The following is a 17,623-nucleotide window of genomic DNA, read 5'->3' as shown; positions in this document are numbered from 1 at the left end:
GTGCCCAGGCCACGCAGCATGTGTGAGCAGCGTGTGAGGACTACCTCGCAGAACTGCCATGGCTCGCACATGTGCAGTGTTCGTGCAGACAGCCTTTCGTCCTGCTATGAGTCCTGTATTTCCACAATTAGAAGCTAATACTGCACTTATTTAAGGAATTTTGCAAACCACTGTGTTGTCAACAACATGGTCTAGCAAATATTTCACAATAAAAAGCCTAGTGTTAATAACCAGAAAAGGTTGAGTTTAAGCATAAATATTTATATTTTCTTTGTTTCTTTGGCAAATATAGACATAGAAACTGTATTGAAAGGTGGTAGAAAGACAGTATGATCATCAAAATACGATTTACTGTCTATTTTTGCTGAAAAGCATGTGCGTCTCACTTAAAAATCTGCCAGACTCCTTTGTTGAGATGTGCCACAGCTGAACTGCACATGCAGGCAGTGTCGCTGCTCAAACCTGTTAACACGGGCAAAATGTTTTAAAATACAGTTGTGCTTTGAAAAAAAACATCCTGCTCACTCAGGGGGTGCATCCTGGGGGACACAATGAAGTGTGCAAATAAGGATAACAGCACACACTTCTCAGTTTCTTCTTGAAGTTATTAACAGTGTTGCACTCAGTTATTCACACAAAAAGTGACTGAGACAGTTGTGTGACAAATTTAGGACTGCAGCTTGAGGGTCGGAGGCTCGAATCATCAATCGGAAACCCTCAGTTGACTGAGAGTACCTTTTGGGGACAATTTGGTCTCACGATTTTTCTGCAGAGCAAGTGCTTTTGACTTTCACGCTAATCTTTACAGCTGTGGACATGCAGGCAGCAGCACAGTGGAAGAGAGACAAAACCATATAGTGAAGAAGTGCTGAATTTACAGCTCACAGCAAGTTAATACAATGCAGTCTCTAGCTTTTATTTATGTCAATGCTGCACATTGTGATTCATCTTTAGCTTGTTTACTATGACATGACTTTTGCTATCAAACCGACCATTCCGTGGAGGCCCGTTAAACTTTAAAACTTTGCATGGAAAACAAAACAAATTGTCAAATATTTGTATTGAACAGCCAGATCCAATTTAACTGAAATAATTCTGAGTTGGGTAACGCCCCTAGAAAACTTGCTTGAGAGACACACGTGTACACCTAGCAAATCACTGCATTAGGCTGGCATGTTTGACAGATTTTTGGTTTCAGAAAATTAACAAAAAAATCATACTTCCGTAAGGTTTGGGGGAAAAGAATGTCAGACACTGACAAGCACTTTGTTTTTAGCATACTGATGCCTTCAGCAACTGCCTCTGTGAAAGGTACATGTTGGCATGTGTACCTAAGTGCGTACACCGGAGACTGACAGAAATAGAGTCTACATATTCCACCTGCTGAAAGCAGTGAATTTAAAGGAAATGTCTCACGGTCTTTATCAAGGGTCACTGCCATTTCACTTCTTTTATCTGCTGTAAAAAGGTTTGCAGGGAAGGACGGATGAATCTCAAAGGTTTTTGGACCCATTTCTCGGGGTATAGTTGTGTAGTTAAGTGTAGCGTACGGCCAACAGGTGCATTAAGGCAGACTGTGGTCAGAGTAATTTCTTTCAGAGGCATAACAACTGGAACGGCTTTACAAAGCATATTCAGGCCACAGTGAATTCACTTGAAAATAAAGTGTGATGTAGTCTGGATCAGCGAGAGACTCTAATCTGGGTTATATGTTAGCTCATGTAATGTGTATTCAGCAGCCACAGAGAAGATGACATTATTAGATAAATGAAGATAATAACTATCCACATAAAGGGGCCAGTGTCTGGGCAGTGGGCACATATAGGAATGTGGTATTTATTCAAGTTCTTTGGAAGTGGAGTAGCAAATCCATACCTAGTCATTTTGAGAAATTCAAGGTTGAAGAACAACATGGGGAGCTTTTTGCAGTCAAGACACCTAATGTCACATGCATAAGAACAGTAGTGCATGTAAAATTTGAGCTGTGCACATAATTCTCAGGCTCTACATGCACCAATGAAGATAACTTGGTACAAAAACTATATTGTGCAGGGCAGCCAACTCCCATACATCGATCCAAAGACTCAATTGACACTTGTCACATGCTCTCACGCCAAACATTCAATGGACAAAAGATGCTCCAGGTAAGAGAATTAAGTGCATACAGTTTGAAAAGTTAAATGCTCCAGTGCATGTACAAGGAAAAAAGTAGACCTGGAAAGCTATAGCTTGTTTGCAGACACGTGATCCCGATGATGTGCAAAAGTCAGATTGGGGCAGGAAGTGAAGAACACCGGCTGGGAATAGTTGGGAATGGAGGAAAATGAAAATGCTAAAGCCTTAGATGGACCTGCATGCAGCAGCTATCATCAGAAAATTTCTAAACACATTGGATATGATCCTTACACTTTGAGGAAAAGTGATTTTTCCCACAGTTTACATTACTTAGTCCTGCAGACCAAATGAAGGCATACAAGAGTCTTGAGGCTGGTGTGTGGCTGGTCAACGACATTGGATTGAAAGCAGCACTGTATGACTGCCGTCTCGTTTTTGACCAGGTGAGTATGTTTTTTTGAGAATCACTGTCTTTTTATATTGCTATTTCAGCTCTAAAGTAACTTTACTTGGATGGATGCAGCAGTAGCATCAGGCTATGCGTCAGCTGACTAACTGTAGCTGAAATGTGACATAAAAAACATACACAAGCATTGTCTGACCTGGCTCCTCCAGACTTTAAACAGATTTTTTTTATCCATGTCTGCTGCCGTTTCTCTGTTAGTTTTTTTAACTTCTCACCTTTGTGTGTCACTTCTTTTGGGGCTCAAAAGTAGCTCGTTTTTTTTTCACCTATTTGAGCGGTTGGCATAGCTGTCAACAACACAAAACTTTAGCATTTTTATAGTGCTTCTCCATGCAGTAATCACTTTCTGCCCCCCATCTGCAGTTCTTTGCAGTGATGTGGCACCATGTGCAAAACACCTATATAACAAAATAAAAATGCACATCTATGATACTGAATTACCTGACCATCCATCACACAACTCATCCAAACAAAATGAGACCACAGTTTAAAAATGGAAACTATAGCAGACAGGACATGGTCGATGGATAAAAGGTATCTGAGCAGATCTGCAGATTCACCTGTGCTGAGATCAACAAAACACGACATTGATGTAAAAAATTAATCTGACCTAGTGCTGACCCTCCAGCCTGCAGAATCAGATAGCTAAATATAACCAGTCCTAAAGTCATGACATCTATGGCCCCGCAGTGTTGCCCTCTGGCTACAGGAGGGTCAGCACTTTGATTCAAGCAACAATCTGTCCTCACCACATGTCCTTCAGCAACAGTGTTCATTCTATTCTCTGTTTCAATGAGTAAGACAGTAACTGGCTACAAATTACATCAAAACCATACTTCCATTAGTCGAAATACTCGCAAAGAAGCCCCTGTATGACAATCTTTCAATAAGCCAATGTACATAAAAGTCATATACATACATAAATTCATATCTAAAAATCCCATGAATACTGTATGAAGGAAATATTTAAGGATCAAAAAGCTTTAATCCCTAGGGGGTTGCAAGGTAAAAAGAAGAGCGACTGATTGAACGGATTGTGCTATAAACCTCTCAACAACCTTTCAGGCTTCAAAGCTTTTCTTTGAAAGCAAATAACCCAGGTGATGTGAGCTCAGCCCTGACCAAAGTACAACTCTATTAAATGTTGATGCAGGAGGAGAATAATAACCACAGAACTGGATTTTTACTGCAGCACAACCTATTTACAATGCACCTGCTTTGTAACTTCTAGACACCTTTCTGTTGACATCATTTTCGGTTTAAAAAACTGGTCTTAATCTCATGTCTTCAGTTCATTCTATTCCATGGAATAAGGGCACAGAATTCCAAATAGACCCAACAGTGGCGCCCCCAGCAGGGGCATGGCTACGCTATTAGCATTTCTGGCCCCCCCACTGGCACTGAAGGCTAAAATAATTGAAGACCAACATTACTGTGATGCACTCAGTTTTTTAAGATAGCACAAAGATGTTGCCTAGTGGTATTACCCTTGTCAGCAGAGCTTTTCGGAAAAGGGGCTCCAAGGCTGTCTAAATTTTGGCGAGGGAAGAACTGGCAGTGTGGCCATTTTCAAAGCAGTCCCTGAAACTCTCACTTCAAGATTTTTAAATATAAATGGGAACCCCCAAGATTCCCTCAACTTGAAAAGGTTTGTTCCCAGTAAATGTTTTGTTGACATACAATTAATACACTTATTCAGATTTACACTAATAATTTACAAAAATTCAACCAGCCAATTTGAAGAGCAGTTATTGGAGCAGAAACTGGAACCCTCTTGCTGAAAGGCGACAGTGCTACCCACTGCACCACCATGCAACCTTCTGCAACAGAATTTAACAACATGCCAAAGAATATTAGATTTGTTTATATAATAAGTTAGATTCATGTTGAATTTAAAAAGGAGGGCATACTGTGACAGTCCAGTTTTGGAAACTGTGACAGTTTAGAGGCAAGGAATAAAACTTTTGGTGACTGAAATATTATTTGAACATTAGAATAATCACTGGAGAGTTGTTTTGGTACCTTTCTCAGTGCGTAGCCTCTTGAAGGAGTCTGTCTTGGAAAGGCCAGGGTCAGAGATGACTTTGGAGCCCAGTTTGACAGTCAGGTTGATGGACTGGTAGCCCTGTGGCAGCTTGCGGTCGTACAGGAGCGTCAGGAGCTGGGCCAGGGTCATCTCAGGTGGGAGGGGCTGACCTGGAGGAGAGGACAAGGAAAATGAAAAACTTCATTTCATTACCTTTGGCTGCTTAGTTTAAGTGTTTGAAACACTTTGATGTCCTGCTGGAATATCTATTTATTTGACCTTTATTTAACCAGGTAGGTCCCATTGAGATTAAGAATGTCTTTTTTAAGGGAGACTTGGCCAAGACAGTCGGCAGTGAAAACACAAAGTTGCAGACAGAGACACAAACGGAGGCAAAGTGCAATTCCTAAGCACTAAAATCTGCATTGAAAGAGAACTGTCTATGAGTCAAAGGAGAATTTTCTTGGAGTCAGCTGTACAACCCTGCAGGCTGAAAATGTGGACATCCTCTAGAATCTGCTTCTGAGATACAGTATCAGTCTGCATGTTAACCTTGCACCTGTATAAGCTGTACCTGGAAGCAGCTTGTGGTAGAGGTGGAAGACAGGCACACTGATGGTTTTGGCTGAAGGGTCGACACCAGACGAAGCGGTCAACTTGTCGCTCATCACCCGACCCCTCCTTGATGGAGGTCTGGGAGGGGTTGAAAGAGCTCGCTTGGACTGGGACTTCAAGCCTGATAACAAACACAGAGAATATGGGAACATCTCGAGTCTGTTTATTTTAAGAATTAATTGTGAAGTTTAGAATAAAGATCATTATTTTCACTTGCAAAGTTTAAACATTCCATTCTAGACACAAGTTCAGATCAATGGAGGCTATGCCTTTACGTGGGAACATACATACACACACATATATATATTGGGACTATATATATATATATATATATATAGTATGTATGTATGTATGTATATATATATACACATATATATGGGAAATACTAAAGACTGAGCAGTAAATTGAGAATTCAGACTCTTAAAAACATCAATATTTTATCATCACCAAATAGCACCTTTTGGTCATTTTAATGCTTTCGATTTGTGGTTAAACAATCTACACAATTCCCTTTTCAATCTGTCTGGCATGTAGTCTGTGGGATAAGACAAGTCGGCCAGCAGAGGTTGGCTAATTAGCTGATGGCTGGGTTCCCGTTGGAAGGGGGTGTGTATGGAACCGGTCCAAGTACCTGAGGCCACAACAACACTATAGTTGTCCTGGAAGCCGCTGTCTGCTTTCATCTTTTCCTTCTCCTCGTGATTCTTCTTCTCCTTGTCCTCCTTCTGCTCATTGATCAGTTTGGCTGTAATGCTGGGTGTGTCTGTTTGGAAAAACGGAAAACAGCAAAAAATCAGATGAGTGACATAATGTACGTTTTTTGTGATTTATTTATTGCAAAAGTAAGTACTGGCAAGCTTGAAACACTTATTTTCAATGAGAACCTCTGCAGGAGAAAAAGTACAGTCTGTGTGTGTGTGTGTCTGTGTCTGTCTGTGTCTCTGTGTGTCTCTCAAGGTCCCAAGAGGTGAGCAATTCATCATGTAGAGTCCATAGCCAGCTAAAGGCTAACAGGTAATACTGCAGCTCACAGCAAAGGTGCTGCACTGATGACCTTAATGGCCAAAGAATTAAACCACAAGGTCACATGGCTGAACCACAGGGAGACATTTTGCCATTTTAATTTAGGCTATAATTAAAACTGCAGCTGTATGTTGTAAAATGTAGTTCCTAATCATTCACCCCTTGATTAGAATGAGGTTGGAGAGAAGGCTGAGAATATACCAGGTTGTAGAAACACACCATGCAGTCAAATGTGACCCCTCTGTCCCTGATTGCCTTTACAGACTGAGTTTAACTCACAGCTGTCCAGCACTGAGATGCTGAGGTGCATAAAATAGTAAAAAACCCAAAGAAATAAGACTGTGGTGCTAATGCAGAAATTTGTTGTTTGTAGACTGCCAGAAAAGCACAGCAAAAGATGAAATTATATTTGGATCAAGCAGGAGCATGTCCCCTTTGTTTCATGAAAGAAGGAAAAAAAATGGGAGGGAAATCTGAGACTATGATCTGTGCATCCACTTACAATAAAAAAAAAAATTAACCCTTACGGATTGTTTGGGTATTTTACGCACTTTCATTCTTCATTGTTTCAATAATTTTGGCTGTGTTCATGCATATGGTATACATTTCGGTAAGATTGTGTACTTTTGTTTAATCTTGGAATTTCCAGCTCAGCTCCTACAATAAGTCTAAAATACTCTGTGGAAACGAAATAGTTACATTCAGACTGTTAAGTGCAAAAAATGCTCCACTGAAACCCATTCAAACTGACATGTTTGATCCGACAGCCATCAAAGCATAAAAACATGCACTGTATTATTTCTGGGTGTCATTCTGGGCTTTTGCCTTGGAATTTGTCATTTTGACAATTTTCTACCTGATTACTTAATTTTTACCATATTTCGCACATGGAGAAAATACATTCTATTTCCACTAGCTGCACTGTCATAATCAATGTTGCTGCTAATCACTGACATATCAATATATAAAAGAAATGGATTTGCAGGTAGCATATTGAAAATAATTAGTTTTTAAGTGTTTTTTTCTCATCTAAAAATATGGTGACATCGTCACAAAAACCTGGCATTTAAAGGGTTAAAATCCAGAAAAAGAATTAATATTTGATAGTTATGATTAGGACTGATGTTGAATGAAAAATTAAATTTAATAAAAGTAGAAAATAATATTATTGTATAATATCTTTAAAAGCATGATGAAGCGCATTTTGTTTGCAGAGCAATATGAGTGTGTGCAATATTAAAGCAGGCCCAAAGGGTTAATGGGAAAAATCATAGTATAGCTTAGGACTGTGTTAGCCAACCTTTTTCACTCACAAAACTGTTAAAACAATGCCTGCATGTTCAACAGCTGCATATGACTTTGGGTTATCAGACAGTGCATTGATAAGAGTCATTAAGAGGGCCTAAAGTCTGAAAAAGGAAATGTCGTATTAATTTTTTGCATTCTCATCCTTGTAATTGTCTCTAGACCCATCAGTTATGCATTTTGCAACAGTTTGAAGCAGCCCAGACCTCCAGCACAGGAACTGTTGGCCTGCTTCACCAAGTAACAATATGAGCTGACAGTGTGCTCTGTGTGAAAATGAGCTGTTTCTCACAAGGTCTTTATTTTAAAGTCATGTCTCCACACATTTGAAATGCACAGTAATTATCTGCTTAATGATAACACAAATATGAGATTCAGGTTATTTGACAATCTGAGAGTGAAGTCAAAAATGCCCTCTTGGTGTAAAATATGAAAAAGCTAATTACCATGAATTTTATCTCTCCTAGCTGCTGGGGATGTAAACAAGAGGTAGAATGTTGCCATGGAAACAAAGAGTACAGTTACCTCTGATTTGTGTGTGTTTGTGTGTCTTATTGGATTGTTTTTATAGTGAATTACTTTTGATACTAAAGATAAGTGTCTAACAATGATGATTATGATTTTTTGAGATACAGAGGGGAGAAATGGGGTGGATGACATGCAAAAACCAGCAGCATAGTCCTGGGAGTGTTTCGGGAATGTGGTTTGTATTTTAACTACCAGCCCATTTAGAAATGAAGTTCTCCGTACTGACACATACCAGAAACCCGGTCAAGGACTTCAGCCAGGGTGGTGGAGATGGGTAGATGGAGGGTGCGGTACTTGTGGCCTGCTCCGTACATGGGATGCTGGATCATGTGGCTGGTGGCATTGATGCGTCCTTTGTATAACTGGTGAGAAAAAAGGAGACAGACAAAATGTTATAAAAATAAGTTGATCGTATTAGCTTCAGGATATTTCAGTGACTAAGACTTATTAAGAGAAGATCGGTGGTTGGATCCTCCTGTCTACATGTCGAAGTGCAAAACACTGTACCCTAAAATGTTCCTGAAGGCTGTGAAGGCCATTGGTGTGCATGTTTAATTGATAAGCAGGTGGCACCTTGTACAGTAGCCTCAGCCATCAGTGTGTGAATGTGTATGTGAACGGGTAAAGTTGAAATCAAAACATATTTTAGCAACTTTAAAAAAGGCCTACATAAAGAAATCAATATCAGTCTGTGTGGACAATAGTATTTTCACAGCTTTACCTTGCCATCACATAGCCTTTTTCTTTGGCACTACATTTCTCATCTGCCGCCACTCAGCTGTTTGTTTCAAAAAGTGCTGTTAGCGGCTGTTACTCGATCCGACTGAAACTAAACTTCAATTTGAAAATACTCAATACAGCGTCCACTTAGACTGATATTGTATTTTTTATGTAGCTCTTTTTAAAGTGGCTAAACTATGTTTTTTTAGAGGCGCCCAGTAGCTCTATTGATAGAGTGGGCACCCATGTATGTACAGAGGCTATGTCCTTTCCATAGCGGGTTCCTTTGCTGCATGACATCCCCTCTCACTCTCTCCCCCTTTTACACTTAAAAGGTCCTATCTAATGAAGGCAAAAGCCCAAAAAATAATCTTTAAAAAAATCAAAAAGCATTTTCATATCAACCCCTCAATACAGCCCGGCAATGCTGAGCTCTGTGGTGCCTGCCCCCAAACCAAGAGTGCACTGACTGCCAGCTACTGTATATAATACACTGTCTATACATATGTATCTCATACAGCTCCACTTCAAAAATCCACTACTATCACTGACACCCAATACTTTGTTTTTTTTTAACAAACTATCTTTTTAATGAAAAGTCCCCATAGTTATTGCAAATTATCCTGACCATCTAAACCATATTTCATGGAAATTCATCCCATAGTTACAGAAATGCTTCAGCTTGGACTAAAGTTGTGAACTCACAACTGGACCGAGTGAACCACCAAATAACCTACATACTGTCAGGGTGACACTGCCATCCTGAGAGCCAAACTGCTTAACTTACACTGGTCCAGTTTTCCACCTCACAATAAATGGACATGGAAAGTCAAAATACACTGGAGTATTGCTAAAACCAAAGACCATCATTAGTTATCTGTAGGAAGGTTGTCAGTGATCAAGGTCACGGAATTTTTAGCTGTAGAGGACAGAATAATCTTAAACTGACACCTAATTTGTATTGTTTTATCACTCATTCAGTTACTTAGTGTTACACAGTGGGGCTGTGTGTTATACTGGAAAAGTTTGTCCTTTGGGGAGCATCAATGCACTCACTACATCTCATGACAAGTCATGATATTCTGGGCCGCTGCTTCTCAAACAGCTTGTCTGGATCAACCAAACGACCTTGTCAAACCCAGTCCTTCTCTGCTAGTGAGCAACAAGAAAAAAACAGCATACAACCCTTAGAGCAATGAGACAGCTCGGATGTTACAATGACTTGCTTTGGGTAATTAAAACCAATTTTTCTACACCCTGCCTCCAGACATACCCGCACACACACACAGTCCTAATAGAGCGTTCCTGACAACCAATCATTGAGCTGTGTAAAATATGGAGCATTAAGGTGTCACTGAGGACACCCTAATGCTCCACAGCAGGCATGCATCAGTCTGAGGGGAGCACTGTGATTAGAGGAGGCTCCTGCTTCATACTGCTGTGCTGTCCCCTGGTGGTCACAGTTCACTCCAATCATGTGAAACTGGTAACACAGCAACAGTTTGTTTCATCAACACGGTGGACTATCACGTTTCGCATACTTTATTTTGATTTCTTTCTAACTGGCTTCAGCAACATAATGTTACATCTGCTTGGGTTTTTTTTTCTGCGAATTGATTGCATGCTGTCTGACTGGTTCAAACAAAGTGGATCTGTGTCGACATGCTGCAAGTCCAACTCGTTTTTAGTCTTTTTTGACATGGTGAAGGTGAGTCTGAAGTTATAAAATTTGTGACTCGAGTCCACACCTCTGCCTAAAAACATGACAAAATCCTTGTATGTGAAAGCCTACTTTGTAAAAAAAGATTCTAATTCTAAATTACGGTTCTCTGAAGATAATTGTTTATGACTCTGCATGGACCAAACATGTCATCAGTGAGCATCAAGCAAACTGAATGGTTGATCAGATGAAACCCATAACTTTCCCTTAAGGCATTTCCATATTAGGTACAATTGCACAGTTGGAACAGTACACAGTGTTCATGCTAATAAAAAAATAGTCTGTGGGTCAAGTTTACTTGGATCCAGGCCCATGTCCCTGATGTAAAAGCTCTTACTGGTATTCAGCCATGCTAGTGGCACTGTAAGGCTGTTGGTAGTCAGAACTGATTACACAAACCTATTTCTTTACTGTCTGAAAGGGAGAGAGAGCAAATCTTCAAGAACAGAGAAAGTTACCCACCGGACAGGGGGACTGTAGGAAGACGGTGACCTTCTCATCCTCCAGCATGAGCTGCAGGAAAAGCCTTCGAATGAAGCCTGAGATGTTTCCAGAGATGGGCACGTTGCCTCGCTGGGGAGCAGACTGGAAAAGCTCACAGAGAACCTGCAGCCAGAAAACACAGTTCAAATCAGTACAGAGACAGAGACATACATTTCTTATCAATACCACCAAGGCCTTTACGGGGTTCCTATTTCTCTAAGAAACTGCCTTGCATATTTTAAAAACTTGACTTGACTTTAAAGACTTGTACTATCTTTTAAACAGTCATCTGTATTAGGCTTGGGTTGTAGCACAATATTACAGTATCAGGGTATATTATTTAGAAATCCTGAAAGTATGTTTTTCAATAACGTCATACATACAAGTACTCCTCTTATCATTTAACTCAATATATGTAGTGCACAGCATGCACCACCAGAGCTAAGTCTCCGTTCTCTACCAGTGGAACAGGCAGCTGAGCTGAAAAACACCAAGAGAAATTACAGGACTGTAAACAGCCGGCAGCCAGCAGGCAGAGAGACCAGGGGATTAATGTCATGTTTTTTACATCTAACTTGGTGAATTAAGGATTTATTTCAGCCAAACCAGAGCTGGTGTTTGTTGGAACAGTGGACTTACTAACTAAATTACTAACAAAAGACAAGACGAGGCATTTAAGTCTCGTCAGTCTTCAGTAACTGAGAGAAAGTTAAATTCAAAAGGTGTACAGATGTATTCCTCTGTTAAATATGGAAAACAGGTGTGAGAATATTACTTTTCATTTTGTGGGTTTCTATTGTGTATTTATTGGTCTGAAAAGCTGAAAGTAAGTAGGACACATCCTGTTGGTTCATGTGTCATATGGCCTAATCTCTGTGGATTGAGTGGACAATCAGAGCAGACCTGAGCCATGAGCCGCTGGTTGTTGGGGTGGCACGAGATACACTGGAGAAAGAAGGCCACAGTGGCATTCTCCAGAGCTGTCCTCTGCTGGGTGGTGAGTCCTCCTGCCTGCCCAGAAGATGCCAAGGAGAAGCGTGATCCTGAAGCCTGAGGCTGGGATGGAGGGGGACCTGCCGTGGATCCAGAGCCCAGAGACTGACAGCCTGCGTTGGCACCAGCACTAGCACTGGCACTGGAATGGCAAAGCAGGAATAGCAGTGCCGTCCACAGCGGGTTGACCTCTGGTCCCCCTAACCAGTCTTTCATGGCGTGACTGTTGCCTACTTCAGTCAGGAAGCGCAGCACCGGAGCAGCCAGCTCTGCAGCCAGAGGAGGCCGAATATGTGAGGAGGACGAGTGGTAGTGGTGGTGGTGATGTCGTCTCTCGGCCTGAGCAGCGGGCAGAGGTAGGTCGGCACTGGCCAGGAGGCCGACGCAGAACTGGGCCAGGCTGCGCACCAGCAGCGAGGGTAAGCCTGAGTCCAGCAGCTGCTCGATGGCTCCTGGAGACTGGGAGGCAGCCGCCAGCGTGGTTAACTGGGACTCGGACAGATTAATGGGGGGTCTTGCGTGCTTGGAGTCGTCAGTCAGTCCTGCAGCATTGGTGGTGGCGTCGTGCTGCTTTTTGCCATCGTCAGTCATGGCGAGGCGGTGATGCTGGGCTTGAGAGTGACTGGCGCTGGGCATTGAGACGATCCCCATCCAGGACATGAGCAGAGAGAAGTAGCTGGGGTGGATGTGACACATAGAGCACAGCAGGCTGTCCACAGCCTTCTTCAGCACAATGTTGCACGGCAACGACATGGACCAGTTATAGAGCAACCTGGAGGAAGACAGAATGAACAGAATCAATCACCAGCCGAAAATCTATGTTGTTAGTACTCAAATTGCTGCAAAATCCATATTGATGTAGTGAACAATTATTAAGGCATTATCATGGAGAGTAAGAAGGGTAAATAGTATTTAAACATCCACAGATTCCACTTGGTGCAATATTCATTTACATATATTATTTGACAAATAACAAATGTTATCTGTTGTTTTATGTGTGTTTTTATCCATTTTTTTCATTTTTGTTAGTTGTTTTATCATTATTTGCTGACTGTGAGTTTGTAATCGATTGTTCTCCGGCATTCTTTTATTTGTCCTTAGCTGTGAGGCACTCTGCAATGGTAGTTCCAAAAGATGCTGCATAATTTCAGTTATTATTATCTATTATCATGACTTAGGTCAATTACACTTAGTCAGAGATGACTAAGGGGCTTTAAAGGGCCGACTACTCTCACTTCTTTGTCAACTGACATGAGGGTAACCACATACTGACTAAATTTCCCCTTTTGGGCAACCTATTTATGGATGGTCTTTAGAATAAGGAAAAAGACTGACTCAAAGAGCTCTCTGTTGAGCAGTGCAGGCAGGTCGTAGTCAACAGGCAGCTCGTAGCTGTGCCACAGGATGGCTGCCACACAGTGGAGGTGGGAAGGCGAAGGCATGAGGAGGCCGTACTCCCTCGACGATGCAGAGGAAGAGCTGGCGCCAGTGTATCCCATGGGGCCACTCATCTTGTGAGCCGCAACCCGCGAAGAGTCATGGACCCACTGAAGAAGAGCCTGGATTCTGGAGGGTAAAAAATTCGGAGCGAGCAGCAATAAGTAATTCATCCTGTGGTTTGGAAAAACTGCTTTATCTCCTCAGTACGTCAGTGTGACGTCACAGTGGAATTCATATGCACCAAACACGACTATATGATAGTAAAAGATGACAAGGAGAGCGAAAGGACAATTTTTACTATCAGCTCTTAATTCTGTCTGGAATATAACCTTGATGGAAAAGTGTATCTCATGGGTTGTTATTCTTATGGAGGGGAGCTTAAGGACACTTGGAGTCGGGATGATGTACCTGTCTTTGGTTCCAGAGTCCTGTGTGGTACCCAGCTGGTACAGAATGTCAATGGTGGAGTCTGAGGAGAGGCCGTTTAGTCGGCCAAACAGCAGAGGACTGTTCAAATCTACAAAGACAGAAGCAAAGACTACAATAAGGATGGCTCTCACGTTCAAAAGTTAACAAGCTTTTACAGATGTTTTTTGATACCTGTGAACTACCATTAACACATACGATAGATTTTTTTTCTTATATTTTTTGGACATTTTTTATAGATGTGCAGGGTTCTGTTTTCTAACCCATTACATTTCATTCTTGGAGGCTTACTGTGAGGGGTAGATGACACTTAATGATGCTTAAATCCAGATCGGGTCTATGCCTGAAGCTAAACACAACAATTTTTGGAAGTGGAATCCCAAAACTTTGCAGAGAAGCAAGCTTGGTCAGTTGTGGATATTATATATAATTTATTCAAATATTTCTCTTTCTGGCAGTGCCAGTCATCTGCATCCATGTGTTGTATGCCATTTAGGAATGTCCAGAATACCATTTTCTTGGCCTTCAGAATTTAGTTGCAATCAACAGCAAATATTTGAAGCACAGAAAGCAGCAGTATACTAGCTGGAACCTTCTTATTTTTGTTCTCATTATTCTTATCTCTTATTCTCTCCCCTAAAACCTTCTGTTCACCAAAAACCATACAATCAAAATTGGTGGTTGGGGTGCAAATTTCATCCACTATTCATTGAACTAAAGGTGGTGCTCTAACAATCAAGTTTACACAGTTTATCAATCATTATCTCAATCTCTCCATTCATCTGCATCTTTGCTCCAAACATCTTCTGCTCAACAAATGTCAAATTTTGCAGCTCAAAATCTTATCTTTGAGAGCTTGTCAGAAACTGTTGGGTCCATCATCTTGTATCTTTAGCAAGATCAGCTGACATCGCTGATTTGAAGTTATCACAGAAAGTTTGATGCGTTATGAGATTAAAAGCATTAAAAGCTGTATTACAGTTAAATTTTACAAACACTCTCATAAATGAGAATCTAATCTATTGTAGGGATTTGTGCCAAATTCTGTTAGCAGGCTCTGGGGTGGACACATAAAATTTGTTTACGATAAAGTTGTGTTTTTTCCATGTTTGTACATGACCTGATGGTGAGCTGATGTGATCAGCAGTTAAAAGGTGGTTGTTTTGAAATGCGAAGGTGAAGTGTTCAAATACTGCTTTTGCCATGCTGCATGTTATGTGAATCTTTACATTTTCCAGAAGTTCTTCTTCTCACATGTGGCAGTATTTGTGTATAAATTACTTAGAATTTAGAATTTAGAATTGGGAAGAGGCAAAGAGGCAGAGGCTTGATTTGAGACTCACATTTGGCAGCACCAGTCAGGTTCGACCACATCAGGTATGAAAGAAGCAGGTGCAGGACCAGATCTGTTCTCGCTTTTAGGCTTGTTTAGATTAGAATTAGTGCAACTGTTACACAGTCTGCATAAGAATATTTGGAAGTGCTTTAGTCTGATTGTCTCTGTGATTTCAGATTTTTTTCCCTAGAAATTTGTCCTACTTTGCTTCCTGAAAAGTACTATGTATTTATACTGTTGATTCAATGTCATTAATCAATTGAAAGCGCACCAACTGACCTCTGTCTCTCTCTATCGATCTGAGAAATTAATGGTAAAAAATGCTGACCTGTAAAAAACAAAAGTATCACCAAATTGTTTGTGAAGTCTTGCAGAACAAAACACTTACTACTTGCTGGGGAAAAAAAAATTTGAAATATGTCCTTGTCAAATTCTTTCAGGCTCTGACATCCTAAGGACCTCTTAAGGCAATTAGTCTGGCTATTTTAGGTCTATTTGATGCTTTTTAAGGTTGTGTGGCTCTGATGCCTGTGATTAACAGTCGAGCAGTGATGCAGCTGTGTGTGACTCACTGGCAGGGTCGGTGCCAGAGGCGGCACAGTTCCTCAGCAGAATGTCGATGAGTTTGAGTCCGATGCGAGTGGACTGCAAGCCGATCTTGACAAGCACAGCCTCAATGTTGGGTGAGTGCATGCCGCAGTAAGGTGACATGAGCAATGCTGCGCAGGTCTGGAGCAGGTTGGCGGTGGGTGCAGCAGCACTGGCCATCATGGCCTCCAGGTCACTGACATGAGTCAGGCAATGGTGGAGAAGACGCAACCACCCGATGCTGTGCAGGGAGGAAGGAAACGGTTAAAATAACACCCACATCTGATACAAATGGACAAACTTTGAGTTCAAAATCAGTTTATGGTACCTGGTTTTAGAGACTTGGTCCTCAGATGGCAGGAAGGGGTTGTTGACGGTTGCAGAGGAAGTGTTACCGAACGCCGTCAGGCCCAAGAGTTTGATCTGAGACAGACCCAAGGTGCTGGCATCACGAGGCCGGTGCAGCCTCAGGCAAACAGCCGACGCAACCTCAGCCTTCACTAGCTGAATCTTTATGTATGTAAGGCCACTGGTGATGACCGGCGTGGAGAGAGGCAACATATTGACCCCGTCAGCACTGATCTCCACCGAGACCGAGGATGGGCAGGCTGGATGGTAGGAGGAAGAAGACAGGGCAAAATATAAAGGAATGACAGTTTAGGTCTCATCTAAGATTTAGGTGGCTGTAAAGTAGTGATGGATATGCACTTTGAAAAAAATTTTCAAGTTAAATTTTTCTAATTTGCTTTCCTTATTAAATTGGGTGAAACTCACTGGCTAGAGATGCGAGGTGAGGCTGGATGTGGAGCTCCTTCAGCAGCACAGCAGCAGGAAGGTGGATGGTGAGGTCACACCAGGCCTCCTCAGGCAGGAAGATGTAGGACCACGCTGCTGAGCGGGCCCGACGGTGGGGTGGGGTCGCCTGGAGGAGGACCTCTGCTGGCTGTGCTGTGGGGCTGCTGGATGTGATGGTGCCTGTGAAGGGAGAAATACATAATTTAGAATTACAAATGAGTACATGTAATTAGTATTATATTACGTTCTTTCAATATAAAGATATTGTGCCAGAGGATGTAACAGCTTAAGTCAAAAGTTAGGGAAAGCACCTAAGGGAGCAAAGTTGTGGAGTCCCTCAGCGTTGTCCGGCTCTGAGGTCATCACTCTGGCTTTGAGGTTGCCGTCTGCTGTCTTTCCAGGACCTGAATCTAAGAACTTCATGATGGTGGACACCATGCTGCGTGCCGTGTTCACGATGGCCCGGGTGCTGGTCACCATGTTGTTACAGATCAACTGCACGCCACCTGGTAAAACACAGCAAGGTTACGGTTTTTAATTGAATCAGATACAACAAAAACTGTCTACACTCTGGAAAATATTTAACAATGGTGCAAAATTTTAAAAGTCCTTCTGCAGTTGGGGTTTGACAAAGAAGTACCTGCCTGCAGTGGGATAGGACTCCTCCCCGATAAATCCCAGAAAAACATTGAATTAGGAAAACTATTGTCACTTACGGCTCCTTAACACAGTGACATTTTGAAATGTCTGACATGAAAGTTCATGTGGTAAAATCTTTGGTTGTCAATGCAAAACGGTCATAGATCACACTGTGATGGCTGATTTGGAGCCAATCAGAACAGGACATGGCACAGAAGGTATTAACTAACATTTCATGAGCGCCATTTTTGAATGAGTGTAAAAAATTAAAAGACATGCATGGACACAAGCAAAGTAAACTATATTTGTAGGACTGCTCTATTTTCAAAACGTAAGAGCAGCATTGACTGTTGATGTGAGTTGATATTGTTTCTGCTTCCACTGTAACACTGCGATGAACCACAG

The 17,623-nt window shown here is 41.6% G+C and overlaps 1 protein-coding gene across 6 annotated transcripts in view; it reads right to left on the bottom strand.

Moving 5' to 3' along the window:
* The window catches only part of birc6 (baculoviral IAP repeat containing 6), a 138,565-nt gene that overhangs the window by 73,711 nt on the left and 47,231 nt on the right, over positions 1 to 17,623 (bottom strand). For all 6 annotated transcript variants that reach the window (XM_042501765.1, XM_042501768.1, XM_042501766.1 and 3 more), the window contains exons 48-59: positions 16,891 to 17,085; positions 16,559 to 16,759; positions 16,113 to 16,392; positions 15,769 to 16,025; positions 13,843 to 13,951; positions 13,330 to 13,560; positions 11,905 to 12,766; positions 10,981 to 11,124; positions 8,311 to 8,440; positions 5,854 to 5,985; positions 5,182 to 5,343; positions 4,604 to 4,777 (exon numbers count right to left, since the gene is read on the bottom strand). In XM_042501765.1, coding sequence (XP_042357699.1) covers positions 4,604 to 4,777; positions 5,182 to 5,343; positions 5,854 to 5,985; positions 8,311 to 8,440; positions 10,981 to 11,124; positions 11,905 to 12,766; positions 13,330 to 13,560; positions 13,843 to 13,951; positions 15,769 to 16,025; positions 16,113 to 16,392; positions 16,559 to 16,759; positions 16,891 to 17,085 — 2,877 coding nt within the window. The remainder of the gene's footprint in view (positions 1 to 4,603; positions 4,778 to 5,181; positions 5,344 to 5,853; positions 5,986 to 8,310; positions 8,441 to 10,980; positions 11,125 to 11,904; positions 12,767 to 13,329; positions 13,561 to 13,842; positions 13,952 to 15,768; positions 16,026 to 16,112; positions 16,393 to 16,558; positions 16,760 to 16,890; positions 17,086 to 17,623) is intronic.

This window comes from Plectropomus leopardus, chromosome 15 (assembly GCF_008729295.1).
Source record: "Plectropomus leopardus isolate mb chromosome 15, YSFRI_Pleo_2.0, whole genome shotgun sequence".
NCBI lineage: Eukaryota > Metazoa > Chordata > Actinopteri > Perciformes > Serranidae > Plectropomus > Plectropomus leopardus.
The sequence above is the reverse complement of the archived record's forward strand: the minus strand, read 5'-3'. Positions and strand labels throughout refer to the sequence as shown.